Consider the following 17,044-nt stretch of genomic DNA (forward strand, 5'->3'; position numbering starts at 1 on the left):
ACTCCAATGAGAAACTGCTGAGCTTGAATTAATATGCAAACTAGATACCATTCGCTTGGGTTTGAATAGAGACTGGGAGTGGCTGGGTCATTACACATATTGAATCTATTTCCTTAAGTTAAGTATCCACACACCTTCTTGTCAACTGTCTAAATGGGCCATCTTGATTATCACTCCAAAAGTTTTTTTCTCCTGCTGATAATAGCTCATCTTAACTAATTAGCCTCTCACCGTTTGTATGGTAACTTCCAACTCTGCGTGTGTGTAATTATATGTTCCATTCTATGCATCCAATGAAGTGGGCTGAAGCCCCCAAAAGCTTATGCTCTAATAAATGTGTTAGTCTCTAAGGTGCCACAAGTACTCCTGTTCTTTTTAAAAGAAGGCAGTATATGTTCCTTGCACTAGGAGTATGTTTGACAGATTGTAACTATTTATAAAAATATTTACATTCTGGAAGTCTCAGTCTTCATCCCGAGCAACAAGGCAGGCAAGGCAATATCTTTTATTGGATCAACTTCTGTTGGTGGAAGAGATCAGCTTTAGATGTGCACAGTGAAACACAGACCTCTTCTCAGCATTCAGTGTTGAGGTTTTTCAAGTAATTTGCTTAAACAGGAAGTCATACTTTCCAATAAATAGAATTTTAATTCTTTGATTGCACCGTGGCCAATATAACTGGTTCTTAAGTTTTGAACTTTGTCTGACTAGTGGATGGCAATGAAAACAAAATCATGGACTCTGCTGATCCCCAGTCTGGGAGTAGAACTACTAATCCATCCTCAGCAGAAGATTTATTCTAATTATAGAAGGATTACTCTGGCCCATTTCAAGAGAATAATACTGTGTAAAATAGTATGTGAATGGCTCTCCAAGTGGCAGCTTCACAAACATAATATCATGGAAAATTGCAATGCAATGACTATGCATTTTGTAATGGACATTTTGCAAGTATACCCTGCAAGACACTTTGGACGTAGTGTAATGAGTTCTCAGTTCCTTATGGCCATGACTCTTGCCTAACTTAACAAAATTGGATACAAAGTCTAATCAATTTAGAAAGATTCTGGATCGAGACAGACAAAACCACAAATAGCCTACAGGGGTTATGAAAATAATTTGTCCCATCTAAGTAGTAATTTAAATCTAGTATAAAGGTAAATTATGACACTCTGGAAATATTTTAAATGGAAGATCAGCCATCCGTGCCTCAAGTTTTAGCTATGAGGAACTCTTCAGAGACATTGGCTCACAGAGAGATGGTCAGTCTTGTCAGGACTTTACTTAGATCCAAGATCTGTGGTGGTTCCCAAACTAGAGAAAATGCAAGTAGTTTAAGAAAACTTGTTACGCTCAGACACTGTAAGTCCACCTTTGTACTTACCTTCCTGATCGTAGCTCAGCACTCTTTGGTTGCAGCCAAGGATTTGGGTGTCTACATCCAAATCCTAAAAGGATTTCACACACTAAGATGCCATATGGAGTGACGTCAGGTCTAGATGGAAGACCTGACAATGGTTTGAAGTAACAGATCTGGAACTGTTGGCAACTGGTTTTGATGTTCAGTGACAGGGCTAGTAGAATGTCAAAATTGACAAGATTAAGTTAGAACTGTAAGAATAACTTGGACTCTGTCTTCCTGATTTCATGGTGGGAGAAATGGAAGAATGAAGTCCCAAACTAATCCTGAGAAAGTAAAAAAAGAGCATGGAAAGATCACCACCACCACCACCCACTTGAAACAAGTATCTCAGAAGATCTGGATTTGCAAAAGTCAAACACAGGTGTGAAACTACTGTTCTTGTTTTGTTTTTTGTTGGTTTTTTTTTTTTTTAACTGAAAAAGCAAGAGCCATTCTCTTCAATACTCTTGGGGAACAATTTGTGTTTCCCCCCAAATTGCAGAACTGTGGCAAATTCGTATTAAAGCAGAGGCCCCAGGAGATGGATCCATGAAAAGGGATAGAGAAGGTATCTGTGGAGGACTAGGAAGAAGAGTTGGGAGATGGCATGGAAATGCATCACTTAACTTTCCTGGAAGATTTCTAAAACAAAGTGAATTAAGTACACTTTGTGTGGCATGGAAAATGATTGTCCCCAGAACAACAAGAGAAGTCCTCTCTCCTTATCAGCTGTGAAGACTGGCTGTGGACTCTTTGGGCAGTTGTCATATTTGCTGCCTTTCTCCTAAGGATGCAAATGGAGAAACTAAATTTTTCAATAAGATATTTAACATGCAGATGTAGTGCACATGCACAGAAACTTCGCTAATACTAGACTGGAAAGATTCATTTGGAACAATTACTGTATATACTCATTCATTAGCCCATTTGTTTATAAGCCAACCCCGCAAAAGATGGATAGGTAAAAATAGTAAAAAAAACATATGACCCTTTCATAAGCTGACCCTATATTTCAGGGGTTGGCAAACTTTGGCTCCCGATCTGTCAGGGTAAGCTGCTGGTGGGTCAGGACGTTTTGTTTCCCTGGAACATTCACAGGCATGGAGCCCCTCAGTTCTCAGTGGTTGCGGTTTGCCATTCCCAGCCAATGGGAGCTGCGGGAAGTGGCGCCATTTCCTGCAGCTCCTATTGGCTGGGAACGGCAAACCGCAGCCACTGGGAACTGAGGGGCTCCATGTCTGCAGACGCTCCAGGTAAACAAAACGACAATGTATTACAAGTTTCTACGGTATGTATCCGATGAAGTGAGCTGTAGCTCACGAAAGCTCATGCTCAAATAAATTGGTTAGTCTCTAAGGTGCCACAAGTCCTCCTTTTCTTTTTGACAATGTATTAGATATTCATTCAATGATTTCATAGAGTTTAAAATCATCAAATTTTGGTGTAGACCCGTTTATAAGCCGACCCCCCCACTCTTTGATGCATCACTTTTTAACCAAAAATATTCAGCTTATGAACAAGTATATACGGTATGTTGTTTATTTCAAAAATTGAAAAGAACTATACACATCCATATAATTTGCTTCTAAAATGGTACTTTCTGCCCCAAAGTGTTTTATAGTCTATGTTTTTTAATACCATGTACTTTAAAGAATCTCATAGACATTGACTCAGATTAGAATGTCAGTCTGAGCTGTAACCTTAATAAAAATTGTAATCCCAGATTAGTATTTTTTCGGGCCTTGGTTCCCCTCAAACTTGAAGTCTGCACCCTTTTCTGCTTAATTCTGAATACTTTAGACAGCTACTATTTGCAACATTTCTGAACAGATTAATGTTCATTACACATCTTTTCATTTACTAAAGTGTATAGGGTCTTTTTTCTTTGATTCCATTCATTGTTTTCTTGGTCCTGAAACTTGCCTGAGTTTAATGTCATTCAATCTCAGGATTTAGTCAGATTGTTTAGTCTGACTTTCTATAAAAATGATTTGAACCAGTCCTCATTGGTGTTTATTGGTCTTTCCTGCTCTGAACATTTTCTCTTAAGAATTATAATTTGTGCAAATTATAATTTGTACAATCCTCAAATTAACACAAACATTAATTTATTCCGGACTCCCCAGCTCTTGGCCGGGGCCATCTTGATGTCACATCCAAGAAGGCCACTGTCATAAGGAGGATTAGGGTTGCATAGCAACAAAAATGTGACAATGAGCAGCCAATTTAAAGCCATCATATGAGAGCGTTGCTAGGCAGTATCTTTCCTTCCCTATGGTGGTAATTAATGTAATGCAGTCCAGGTGACCATATGGCAGTGACAGGAGTAGAGCTTTGCAGTGCTCTAGCAAATTCCCTTCATGATAAGTAGATTGGAATGCTTGTTGCTGCAGAGTTCCCCAAGTTAGTTTTAAATTAATGCAATGTTTTATGGTTAGATAAAAACACTTCTTTACTGAAATTAAAGAAAAACATTTACTATCTTTTTCATCACTGATGTCTTGGAGCCACAGCAAGATTAATGCATAAAAGAGTTGTCAACATTATCTCCGAATGCCTACAAAATTCATGCATAGTAATTCTTTGGCTACAACAATAGCAAGTCAAATATTCAAACAGAAGGACACCAAAGCTTATTGTTTTGAGATATTAGTTACACACTGTTCATCTTTTCTTGAACATGCAGTAGAAAAAACCTAGGCAATGTACATGAAGGTACTTGCTATGCATCTGGGAGAGAAAAATACTTTATTTTTGCAGTGAACATTAACCAGTCAGGATCATCCCTACACCAAAACATTCACCACTAATGACCCAACTGTACTTCTCCATAGGACTGTTCACTATGCATAAAACTGGTCTTTCTCCATTCATCATTCTTTTCTATATACACACACACACACACCCCACATGTACATACAACATACAAAGAGTTATGTATTCCCAATTTTGTTTTTATTATTTTTTTAATGGAATGCTAGTTTAATATTACAATATGGCAGTTTGTAACTACTGAAATATGTCAAATTCATTTCCAAATGCAGCAGAACAGTCTTGCTTTATAGGATAAGCGGGTTTTTTTATTTTATTTTTTGGGGGGAGGGGTGTTTTAACAAAGCAATCTGTTATTTTACATATTTGAGGTCTCTGATGGTTTTTAGTCTGACGCTTAAGTGCACAACAAGCTACAAATTGTAGATTATTTTGATATCTATACATATATCCTATATATGTATTCATTCAGACAGCTTTGTAAATTTATCTATAATTTAATATATTTATAAAATTGTGTACATACTGGTACATACATGCACATCTATAAACATACATACCACCTTTACTATTGACTCCCTTTTATAAAAAGCTGCTTAATATACAGCTACTGTATACGCACTCCCAGCTATTAAAGCCCTTTAGAACAGGGGTGGGCAAACTTTTTGGCCGAAGAGCCACATCTGGGTATGGAAATTGTATGGCGGGCCATGAATGCTCATGAAATTGCGGTTTGGGGAGGTACTGGAGGGGGTGAGGGCTCTGGCTGGGGGTGCTGGTTCTGGGGTGGGACCAGAAATGGGGAGTTCAGGGCATGTGAGGGAGCTCCGGGCTGGGGGGGGCTCAGGCTGCAGGTGCGAGCTCTGGGGTGGGGCTAGGGATGAGGGATAGGGGGTGCAGGAAGGTGCTCTAGGCTGGGACAGAGAGTGGAAGGGGGTCAGGGGCACAGACTCTGGGTGACGCTTACCTCAAGCAGCTCCTGGAAGCAACAGCATGTCCTCCCTCTGGCTCCTACACGGTGGTATGGCCACGTGCCTCTGTGCGCTGCCCAGTCCACAGGCGCTGCCCCTGCAGCTCCCATTGGCCACGGTTCCTGGCCACTGGGGGCTGCGGGGTCAGCATGTGGAACTGCCTGGCTGTCCCTACATATAGGAGCCGGTGGAGGGACATGCTGCTGCTTCCGGGAGCCACGCGGAGCCACGGCATGCATGGAGCGGGGCAAGCCCTAGACTCCGCTCCCCGGCGAGAGCTCGAGGGACAAATTAAAAACATCTGAAGGGCCAGATGTGGCCCCTGGGCTGTAGTTTGCCCACCCCTGCTTTAGAATCTTTGTTACATGATTTTAACTCTAATGCTCCATTCCCTCAGATTGAGAGGAGGTATTTCTATGATGATATGTATGTATATCTAGATCCCTAAAGAAAATATTTTCCCATCTTCTGTTTAAGAGGTTTTAATTCATGCACTAGTACAGTAAACAGTCTCTTCAGCATGGATTTTAGAATTCTAAACAGTGCAAAATCTATTTCTGGAAAAGTTCTGTTTGTATATTTGTTCTTTTAGTTACAAAAAATATATAGGATTGAAACCTACTGAATACATAGGTCTCTGAATGGGGCTATATTCTAGCCTTATAGATAAATTAAAAAAGCACACCCTCTTAATGGGATGCATAGGTGGCCTTAAACAGACCATTTACCTGTATTTAGTATAACACATTAGATTAAAAAGTTGAAATCAACTGCTCTCAAAGTGATGTCAAAAGATTGAAGAGCATTATATATTTATATTCAATATACAGAGATGGGCACACATAAATCTAGTTCCATTTAGTTTCCCACCACTCTTTCTAGCTTCTAGGATTTGCCATTAGTGATGTACATCTTGAAATGATCTGAATGAAAGATCATTATAACTTGTTAAGCTGAAAAAAATCTTACTTTTTAATAAATCATAAAAGCAAGTTATGTTTAAAATAAAAAAAAATGTACACGAACAACCTGAAGTACTCACTGAAACGTATCTGTACAAAACTATAGATACAGCAAGGAACAACGGTGGACTTATTTCAAAAGGAAGCAACACTTGTTAGCATATGTAAAACTTGCTGGGTTTTATTCCTCTACCAAATAAGAATTTGCATCTGTTTAGCAAGTAAAATTCAAACCACCTCACAATATGTTTACATTTAAAGTTTTATACAGTGCAAATATTTAAGACAGAATAACTCCCCCAGTGAAACATATGACACTATTCAGTGTCAGTCTTTTGCTGATTCTTCTTTCAAGAAGTCTATTTACATATTGAGCTATAGGTTCACTATATATGTTTTGAAATTTGCTGAATATCAGCAGAAAAATACGTGAACTAGCAGCAATTGAATCAAGAATGTAAGATGGTTACTTGAGTGAATGCATAAAGTTTTCTAGACTGTATTCAGAATCATACTGTTCTGGATCCCAAAGTTCTCCCAGATTTTCAAGAACTGCTTTCATAGAGGCTTTCCCAGAAGAAGAAGTATCTGCTTTTTCACTTTTCCCATCCTTAAAAGAAAAAATGGACACATTTAAACTAAGATAAAAAAAAGTGTTTTATGATATTTATCACAAGCATCTTATTTCTTCCTAGTTTCCCTTTACACACATTAACACAGGAACACCTCTGAAAGATTGATATTCGTCCTTTCTGGAGCATTGTGGAGTCCATTCCAAGAGGATGAGGGTAATGGCTCCTTGGGAAACATCTTGGTGTTCATTATTCTATTTCAAATGCTTGTCTGACCAGTAATTTTAGGATTCACATCACAGCATTTTTTATGTTCACACCTCTAAATGCTTCTTTTTAGTAGATAATTTTGCAAATGGTTCTTTACCTTGTCAAGAGTGAATAGGTCAAGAAGCTGATCTGTTCCCATGCTTTGTAGGCTTGCATTCTCTTGGCTAATCACTGTATTTGCAATATTCATTTTGAACTTCTGCAGACCCATAATTTTCTCTTCCAGAGTTCCTCTCGTTATCAAGCGATACACATTGACAACACGTTTCTGAAAGGAAAAATTCTCATTATACAAATATTAAAACATGTCAATACATGGTTTTAAACGTTAATTACAAACCATGGTATGGGATAGAGAGGATCTGGGTAGGAAGCAGCTTTTAGTGAGCGGAGCCACACAGGTAAAGGCAAAAAAAACAGTCCCAAAAACAAAGCCAACCTGCTCAGACAGTGCTCTCTACTGCCTTATAGTGATTGTAGTTAGATTTCTTAAGACTCCCAGCTCACAAGACACGGACCAGGCACACAATGTCCTTGAGGGAAAAGGGAGAGTCTTGTTTTCATCAGCAACATTTCTACTCATTCAGGGCATGAACCTGAATACACAACTCCCATTGAAGTCAATAGGTATTGTAGATGCTTGGTACTTCTCAGAATAAGGCCTTTACACCCCACTTCAGCAAAACACAAGCACATGCTTAAATGCTTTTCTGAATTAGCATCTTTACAAGCAGTATTTCTAGAGATAGTCAATTTCAGGCCTTTGTTGATAATGGATGCAACAAGGGATGTTAAGTCAAGATGAGAACAGTACATCATGAAAAAGTAAGTGAAATGAAACTTCCAACAAGAATACAGACAAGGGGAAAAATAATGAAAAATAATTTCACCTGAGGCTCTCAAAAGTGCTTTACAAGCATGAATTAAACCTCAAACTCTGTGAGATACTTTACAAATAGAGACCTGAAGCACAGCATGTTTAAGTAACTTGACTAAGGTCATACAGTTAGCTCCAGATTGTCCTTTTGGCTCTGCCAAGGACTATCTCCCGATCCTACATGCTAGCCAAAGTAAAATGTTCCTTTCCTCATTCAGGTGTTTGATCAAGCCTAACCATACTTGAAAAAATAATACAAAAACCATATATTACAAAGAGCAAGCTCTGGTGTTTTCTGTTATGCAGGCTTATACTAATTTATCAAGTGAGAGAAAGGAAAATTATCATTAAGAAATTTTCCATTCTGCTAGCAGTATCTCCCACAATTCTTGACTTTTGGGCTGCTCTGTCTCTGCAGCTAACAGAGGCGGAGCAGATTTTTGAAACCACATGGTCTGGTCATGCCTCCTTCCCCAATTCCTGCCTACTTCCAGATGAGTTATTCCAAAGCTGTAAAACTTGCATATCATCATTAATAAATATTACAGAGATAATGAAATAACTATACACGTTAGACCAAGAGATACAGTCCTATGGTAACGATTTCACTTAATGTCTGATCTTTGACTTAGGAGCTATCTCGGGTGAGTAGAATTGTGGGAGATGATGCTAGCAGAAAGGAAATCATCAGTAAAATTTTTCATTCTGCAGCCCAGCATCTTCCACAATTCTTGACGTCTGGGAAGCAGCAAGCAGTAAACAGATGTAAGGAGGGTTATAGAAAAGGTCAGAAATGGTCTCCCAATCTAGAATATTTGTTTAAAAAGGCAAAATCATTTCCAGGCCTCCACCTGCAGAACCTTCCTGCCAAAGGATGCCTCTGCAGAGGACAAGAAGTCTATCTTTTTGTACTTGATAAAAAAGCGGTAGCATTTGACTAGGTGGCAGTCTCATGGATTAGATCGTGTTTTACAGGGTCATTCAAGATGGAGAACTAGATGAAAAAAAGATGGGGTGGAGCCCATAATTAAGATGGGGTGGAGCCCATAAAATGCGGTCTTTGTCATAAAGAGGTTTCGGGAGTGGCAGTGTTCCCTTGAGGCTTTCCTCCTGTGTCACAGTTCTATGGCTTCTCAGGAGAACACGTTGTCTCTTTGCTGGTATTTTGTGAGAACAATGGCCAAAAGGAACACCTTTGTCTGAAGGTCGGTCTGTACTCTTTTAAAGGCACTATGTGGCATTGGGACTGTTAAGATTTTACTGTATCTGCTTTGAGTGGCAATGCATCTTCCAGGAATGGAGCCATAGGTGGTGCTTGGTCGCTGAGCGGGGGTCATGGCTTTGGCTGAGAATCTCATCACATCCACTGAGGTGTCAGCAACAATTTACACTGTTTCCAAGGAAACTCTTTAAAATACAGACAAAGTCATGGTAGCTCTGTATCCTTGAGAGCTCTGAGATCTTCCAGCCATGACAGAGATGCCATTGCAAAGGAAGCAGCTGCTAGGAACAGGTAGGCTGGAGAGACCTCTATGTTTTTTGGTGGTTTTTTTTGGAGAGTGGTCTCCATTTTTCTACCCATGGAGTTCTTAGGGTAGAACTCACCTTCTGAGGGGATAATATATCTCTAGTCAGGAACACTACGGCATCAACTTTTGGTATATCAGTAATTGGGATTTTTGATCCCTGGATCGTACAGAACCTAAGATAATTTCTGTTAATGTGGTTCTCCTTGTCTGGCTTATCCCATTCATCCAGGATTACTTCCTTGAAGGAGGAATGTAGAATAATTGTGGCTACAGGGGAGGATTTTGAGAGGAGAAATTTGCTCAGAGGCTTACTCTCACAGTTTTCTTCAGGCTGATCTAAAATAATCCATTTCTCACACAGAGGTATCTTTGCTGAGGTCTTTTCCCAGTTCTGATTGGAGTCAGAGCCCAACAATTTATCAATCTCTATGGAGGAGGAAGAGGAATCAGAAGATTCACACCACCTAGTTCTTTTATGCTTTTTCCTCCCTGTTTTTGCTTTCTTTGATTATTTTTAAAAAAAAACAACACTTTTTTAGCTTGCTTAGAAAGTGTACAAGCTCTGTTGCTGCTTAGTCTTGCTGAGGGCCTAAAGTCCTCTCTTGATTTCAGGAGTTCAGTAACTCAGCCAGAGATTATGGATCTGCCAGACGTTACAGGAGTGGGTGAGCAAGGGGCTACACTGTGGCTTGTACTGTGCAGGAGGTCAGACTAGATGGTTATGATGGTCCCTTCTGGCCTTAAAATCTGCAGAGGACAGCAAGTCCACCTTGTACTGCTTGATAAAGATGGTAGCATTTGACCAAGTGACTGCCTTATCAATTTCTGCTGGGGGTGCATTAGCTTTTGCAGCCCATGAGGTCACCAGGGATCACGTAGAATGTGCCCTAATCCCTTCTGGAACCAGAATCTCCAATGCCTTGTATACTTCCACAATGTATCATCTAATACACTGAGCAACAGAGGAGATGGAAGGTCTGAGTCCTTGGCTGGAAGGCTACAAAAACAGGACACCTGCTCTCCTTGTGGACTCTGTACTTGGTGGTAAATTTTCAGAGACATCTAAACTGTGCCCTCTCTCCTCAGGAGGCTATGGACAGAATGAAGGTAGAACCACCTCCTGGGAATCATGGAAAGAGTTCACCTTTGGGATAAATTATTCTGGAGCTCTGAGCACCACCCTGTCCTGGTGAAATACACAGTAAAGTTCCTGCATTGAGAGCACCGCCAACTCAGCCATCATGTCTACCAGGCAAGTGTCAATCAGAAACCAAGTTTTGATGGACAAATAAAAACATACACCAAATGCTTTGAAATTATGTTTGTCAGGGCTCTCAGTACAAGTGGTGTGCCACTTGGGAAAAAGAGGTCTAATATCTGGCTTGACTAACTGCACTGCCATAAGGAATCTGGCTACCCAGAGGTTCTTTGTCAAAGAACCCATGGATACTGTGAATATCATGCTACTAAAAGGCAGACACCGGATGTGTAATCATGCTGAGGAAGAGACCTTTGTTGAAGCCTTCTTGAAGAAAATCCAAAATAGCCAGAATTCCTGGATTTCTAGGGTTGGTTTCATGTTCCCGGCACCAGCCAGAAAACACAGTCCAAATACAGGAGTATGCTTTCAAGGATGATATTCTTCCAAAAGAAAGGAGTATTCTGAGGACTTTGGAGCGCAGACTCAATGATACCAGTGCTTCCCTTTCAATAGGAAGGCTGGATAAAGCACAGGACCTTGTGAGAAGAACGGATGTCCTTTCCCCCTAGGCGAGCTGTACCGGTGGTCTCAATTTCCATGATCAGGTCCAAAACCCAGGATCTCCTTGGTCAATGTGGGGTTACCAATAATACTGTCGATAGGGATTCTGTCCCAATGGATCTGGGGTCCACTACTCTGGTGAAGTACTCTGGTCTCTTCACATTCATGCGTTAAAGAATTGGTCAGTTAATGGCAGGCCAGGGGGCATAGCTCAGCATTCATGTCACAGTCCTTGTCAGTACCCAGCCCAAGCTGGGGAAATTAATGATCCAACCAGCAGACCAAATTTAGTGTTGAATCCTGGTTGTGTGCCATCTGAGGCACATTGCACATACGCAAAGAAGAATGGCAGGCTGAACAATTGGATGATTAACTTGAAGTCTTCCTGATTCATGCACCACCAGGAGTTATTCACTTTGTGCTTGCTGAGCCAGTCTGCCTTCCGGTTCAAGTCTCCCTTTATGTGAGCTGCCTTAAGAGAGAGGAGAGAATGCTCCACTCACTGGATGATTTCTGTTGCTTCGATGTGTAGCGCTGGGCTTCTTGTTCCCCCTTGGTTGTTCACATATACAATCATGGTCATGTTGTCTGACTCAATCAGGACGTGGTTCCTCTCTAGGTTGGACTGGAACCTTCACAGCACAAACTTGACCATTCTTAGTTCTAGGAGGTTTGTGCTGTGGGTCCTTTCGTCCAGGTTCCATATGCCTTGAGCTATTTGGGAGCCAGGTGTGGTCCCCAGCCCTTCAGGTTGGTGGCAGCTGTGAGGATCAGGGGAGCCGGAACAGCATGGGCATGCCCTTGCAAACATTTAAGGACTTAGAATCATAGAATCATAGAATATCAGGGTTGGAAGGGACCCCAGAAGGTCATCTAGTCCAACCCCTGCTCAAAGCAGGACCAATTCCCAGTTAAATCATCCCAGCCAGGGCTTTGTCAAGCCTGACCTTAAAAACCTCTAAGGAAGGAGATTCTACCACCTCCCTAGGTAACGCATTCCAGTGTTTCACCACCCTCTTAGTGAAAAAGTTTTTCCTAATATCCAATCTAAACCTCCCCCACTGCAACTTGAGACCATTACTCCTCGTTCTGTCATCTGCTACCATTGAGAACAGTCTAGAGCCATCCTCTTTGGAACCCCCTTTCAGGTAGTTGAAAGCAGCTATCAAATCCCCCCTCATTCTTCTCTTCTGCAGGCTAAACAATCCCAGCTCCCTCAGCCTCTCCTCATAACTCATGTGTTCCAGTCCCCTAATCATTTTTGTTGCCCTTCGCTGGACTCTCTCCAATTTATCCACATCCTTCTTGAAGTGTGGGGCCCAAAACTGGACACAGTACTCCAGATGAGGCCTCACCAATGTCGAATAGAGGGGAACGATCACGTCCCTCGATCTGCTCGCTATGCCCCTACTTATACATCCCAAAATGCCATTGGCCTTCTTGGCAACAAGGGCACACTGCTGACTCATATCCAGCTTCTCGTCCACTGTCACCCGTAGGTCCTTTTCTGCAGAACTGCTGCCTAGCCCTTCGGTCCCTAGTCTGTAGCTGTGCATTGGGTTCTTCCGTCCTAAGTGCAGGACCCTGCACTTATCCTTATTGAACCTCATCAGATTCCTTTTGGCCCAATCTTCCAATTGGTCTAGGTCCTTCTGTATCCTATCCCTCCCCTCCAGCGTATCTACCACTCCTCCCAGTTTAGTATCATCCGCAAATTTGCTGAGAGTGCAATCCACACCATCCTCCAGATCATTTATGAAGATATTGAATAAAACCGGCCCCAGGACCGACCCTTGGGGCACTCCACTTGATACCGGCTGCCAACTAGACATGGAGCCATTGATCACTACCCGTTGAGCCCGACAATTTAGCCAGCTTTCTACCCACCTTATAGTGCATTCATCCAGCCCATACTTCCTTAACTTGCTGACAAGAATACTATGGGAGACCGTGTCAAAAGCTTTGCTAAAGTCAAGAAACAATACATCCACTGCTTTCCCTTCATCCACAGAACCAGTAATCTCATCATAAAAGGCGATTAGATTAGTCAGGCATGACCTTCCCTTGGTGAATCCATGCTGGCTGTTCCTGATCACTTTCCTCTCATGCAAGTGCTTCAGGATTGATTCTTTGAGGACCTGCTCCATGATTTTTCCAGGGACTTAATTACCTGTTCCCAAACCCTCACTTTATATTCCATGCAATCTGGGGAGTAGTCCCATACCTTTAAGATGAAGCCTTAAAAAAGGTGTCTGATGTGTGATGGAGTGATCTCTATGCATGATACTAGGACACCTAGCAGTTGAAGGCTCAGTGCAACAGTGGGCCTCTTGCAGTTCCAAAAGAACATGAGGATGTCTTGTTCCAAAAGAGTCATCTCTAGAGATGGATATATCCTTGCTATCAAGGTATCTATGTCCTCTCCCAAGTGAGTTATTTGGGTGGACAGAATGAAGGAGCTTTTCTAGATGACAATAAACCAATGTGCCTGCAGGAAATTCAAGGTCAGGGATATAGTTCTGCATGTTGCTGGTGGGGACGGAGCTATGATTAAAATGTCATCTCCAGGAAGGGGTACAGGTGGATCCCTTGTGACCTGAGTCTGGCTATGGATTACCACAATCTTTGTAAAGACTCAGTGGGACTGAGGACAAGCCGAATGGGAACATCATATTGAGCATACCTTCTGTCATAAGTAAACCCTAAGATCCTGTGATGGCACAGTCTGACTGGGTTGTCAAGGTATGCATTTTCCAGATCCACCAAGTCAGAAAGTCCCCCTGGGACAGGGATGACATTGTAGCGGTTAATATCTCCTTCTGGAACCTAATTTTCTTCATCCATTTGTTGAGCCTTTTGAAATCTAGAATGGCTTGGTTTTCTCCTGTATGCTTCTCAATGATAAAGAAAATTGAGTAGAACCCTGAGGATCTTTCTTCTGAGGGACTACTATTACTTCCATAACCAGGAGGTCAGAATCAGGAGAGTAGGACCAGAAGGGATCTGAATAGGTTATCTAGTCTAGTCCTCCATACTCAAGGCAGGACCAGAGTAATAACTAGACCATTCCTGACACATGTTTGTCTAACCTGTTCTGAAAAACCTCTAATGACTTAGATTCCACAACTTCCCTAAGCAATTTAGAATCACAGAATCATAGGGTTGGAAGGGACCTCAGCAGGTCATCCAGTCCAACCCCCTGCTCAAAGCAGGACCTAATCCCCAACTAAATCATCCCAGGCAGGGCTTTGTCAAGCCTGACTTTAGGGGTTTTTAAGGAAGACATAATCCTAACTATACATATACAATGATGGAGGTCTAAATTAGCTGTTGCCAGAGGGTGTTGTGAATGCCAATACTATAACGGGGTTCGAAAGGGAGCTAGACAGATAGGTCCATCAATGGCTATTAGCCAGGATGGGCAGGAATGGTGTCCCTAGCCTCTGTTTGCCAGAAGCTAGGATTGGGTGACAGGGCATGGATCACTAGATGATAACCTGTCTGTTCATTCCCTTTGGGATGCCTGCCACTGGCCACTGTCAGAGGACAGGATTCTGGGCTTCATGGACCTTTGGTCTGACCCAGTATGGCTGTTCTTATGAAGGAGATTTCACCACCTGTAACCCATTACAGTGCTTCACCACCCTCCTAGTGAAAAAGTTTTTCCTAATATCCAACATAAATATCCCCCACTACAAGCTGAGACCATTACTCCTTGTTCTATCATCTGGTACCACTGAGAACAGTCTAGATCCATCCTCTGTGGAACCCCCTTTCAGGTAGTTGAAAGCAGCTATCAAATCCCCCCTCTTTAGTCTGCAGAAGAGAAGAAACAATCCCAGTTCCCTCAGCCTCTCCTCATAAGTCATGTGCGCCAGCCCCCTAATCATTTTTGTTACCCTCTGCTGGACTCTTTTCAATTTTTCCCCACATCCTTCTTGCAGTGTGGGGCGCAAAACTGGACACAGTACTCCAGATGAGGTCTCATCAATGCTGAATAGAGGGGAATGATCACGTCCTTCAATCTGCTGCCAATGCGCCTATTTATACCACCCAAAATGCTTAGCCTTCTCGGCAACAAGGGCACATTGTTGACTCATATCCAGCTTCTCGTCCACCGTAACCCCTAGGTCCTTTTACACAGAACTGTTGCCTCGCCACTTGGTCCCTAGTCTGTAGCAGTGCATGGGATTCTTCCTTCCTAAGTGCAGGACTCTGCACTTGTCCTTGTTGAACCGCATCAGATTCTTTTGGCCCAATCCTCTCATTTGTCTAGGTCCCTCTGTATCCTATCCCTATCCTCCAGCATACCTACCACTCCTCCCAGTTTAGTGTCATCTGCAAACTTGCTGAGGGTGCAATCCACACCATCCTCCAGATCATTAATAAAGATATTGAACAAAACTGGCCACATGACCGACCCTTGGGGCACTCCACTTCATACTGGCTGCCAACTAGACATGGAGCCATTGATCACTGCCCGTTGAATCCGATGATCTAGCCAGCTTTCTATCCACCTTATAGTCCATTCACCAGCCCATACTACTTTAACTTGCTGGCAAGAATACTGTGGGAGACCGTAACAAAAGCTTTGCTAAAGCCAAGGAATTTGTTCCAATTCTTAACTTCAGACAGTTAGGAAGTTTTTCCTGATGTCCAGCTAAAACCTCCTTTGCTGTAATTTAAGCCCATTGCTTCTTGTACTATCCTCAGAGGTTAAGGAAAACACTTTTTGAAGTCTGAGATCTTAAGAGTCCTCACCTGCTGGATCCCACTCCCCCCCCCCACCCCCCGGAGAGGGGGAGGGAGGGAAACACTTGGAGAGCCGTCCTGGCCAAATTGGGAAGGAGGAGGGTGCTGATGAACCCTGATTTATCAGGGTGCTCAGGACCCATTTTAGGACTTTGGAGGAGCATTTGTAACCCTACAATGCTGTTCCCTCTATTCTCCAGGGGCTCCTTGAGTCACTTGACTGTGGTCCTCCTCATCCTTGGAGCTTCCTCCTGCTCTGTCAGACTCCTGGTCCTTCCCCCCTCCCCTGCATGTTGGAGTCACAGCTGTTCATTGGATAGAAGATGCCACATGCCTGTCCAACTCATAGCCCTGGGAAGTAACAGAGTTAAGGACAGAAGGCTGGGTACAACTGACTGTCTGCTGAGCCCAGGAGGGCAGCCTCAAAAATGAAGCACCATTTGGATTTCATTTGGTGCTTTTTGGGCTGCTCTGCTGTACCTGTGCACCTTCCAGGTACAGCAGAGCAGCCAGCAGGGAGACACTGTACCTAAGGCTCTGTGGGTTTCCAACACCTGGCTAAAAACTGTCCTGGGAGGAGGAGAGAGATCATTGCTCACCATTGCCCCAAATTTTGGAGAAAAAAAAAAAAAAAGCCCCCTTAGCCAAACGTGAAGGCAGGAGTTGTAAAAACCACTATCCACACGCTGCCACGAAAGCAGAGAAACTGAAATCAAGCAGGAGCTGAGGTGTGGCCAGACTATGCAGCTCCAAAGCTCTTGTTTGTCCATGAGCTGCAGAGAGAGGAGAGCAATACAGACACCAAAAATTGTGGGAGACCCTGGCTGCGGGAACAAAAAAGGTGTTTCTGATAACTCATGAAAGATTAACAACTGGTATTTTACCTGTCCAATACGATGCGCTCGATCCATTGCTTGCAGATCTCTCATTGGGTTCCAGTCATGTTCCACAAATACTACTGTGTCGGCTCCTGTTAAGTTAAGTCCCAGTCCACCAACATGAGTGGTGAGCAAAAGAACATCTATGGATGGGTCATTATTAAACCTATATATATATATAAATATAAAAAGTCAAGTATTTAGAAATTCATAAGAGTGACTGCAGAAATGAAATGGAACAAAAACTACAAGTAATTAAATAAATAATTAATGGTGTATTTAATCACTTTCGGCATC

At 42.3% G+C, this 17,044-nt stretch overlaps 1 protein-coding gene across 6 annotated transcripts in view; it reads right to left on the reverse strand.

Annotated features, from left to right (window-relative positions):
* Window positions 1–2,644: 2,644 nt before the first annotated feature.
* The window catches only part of BTAF1 (B-TFIID TATA-box binding protein associated factor 1), a 100,529-nt gene continuing 86,129 nt past the window's right edge, over window positions 2,645–17,044 (reverse strand). For all 6 annotated transcript variants that reach the window (XM_073353922.2, XM_073353921.2, XM_073353919.2 and 3 more), the window contains exons 36-38: window positions 16,754–16,913; window positions 7,047–7,217; window positions 2,645–6,717 (exon numbers count right to left, since the gene is read on the reverse strand). In XM_073353922.2, the coding sequence (XP_073210023.1) occupies window positions 6,574–6,717; window positions 7,047–7,217; window positions 16,754–16,913 (475 nt within the window). In that variant the 3' untranslated portion in view covers window positions 2,645–6,573. The remainder of the gene's footprint in view (window positions 6,718–7,046; window positions 7,218–16,753; window positions 16,914–17,044) is intronic.

Source organism: Lepidochelys kempii, chromosome 7 (assembly GCF_965140285.1).
Source record: "Lepidochelys kempii isolate rLepKem1 chromosome 7, rLepKem1.hap1, whole genome shotgun sequence".
NCBI classification, from domain to species: Eukaryota; Metazoa; Chordata; order Testudines; family Cheloniidae; genus Lepidochelys; species Lepidochelys kempii.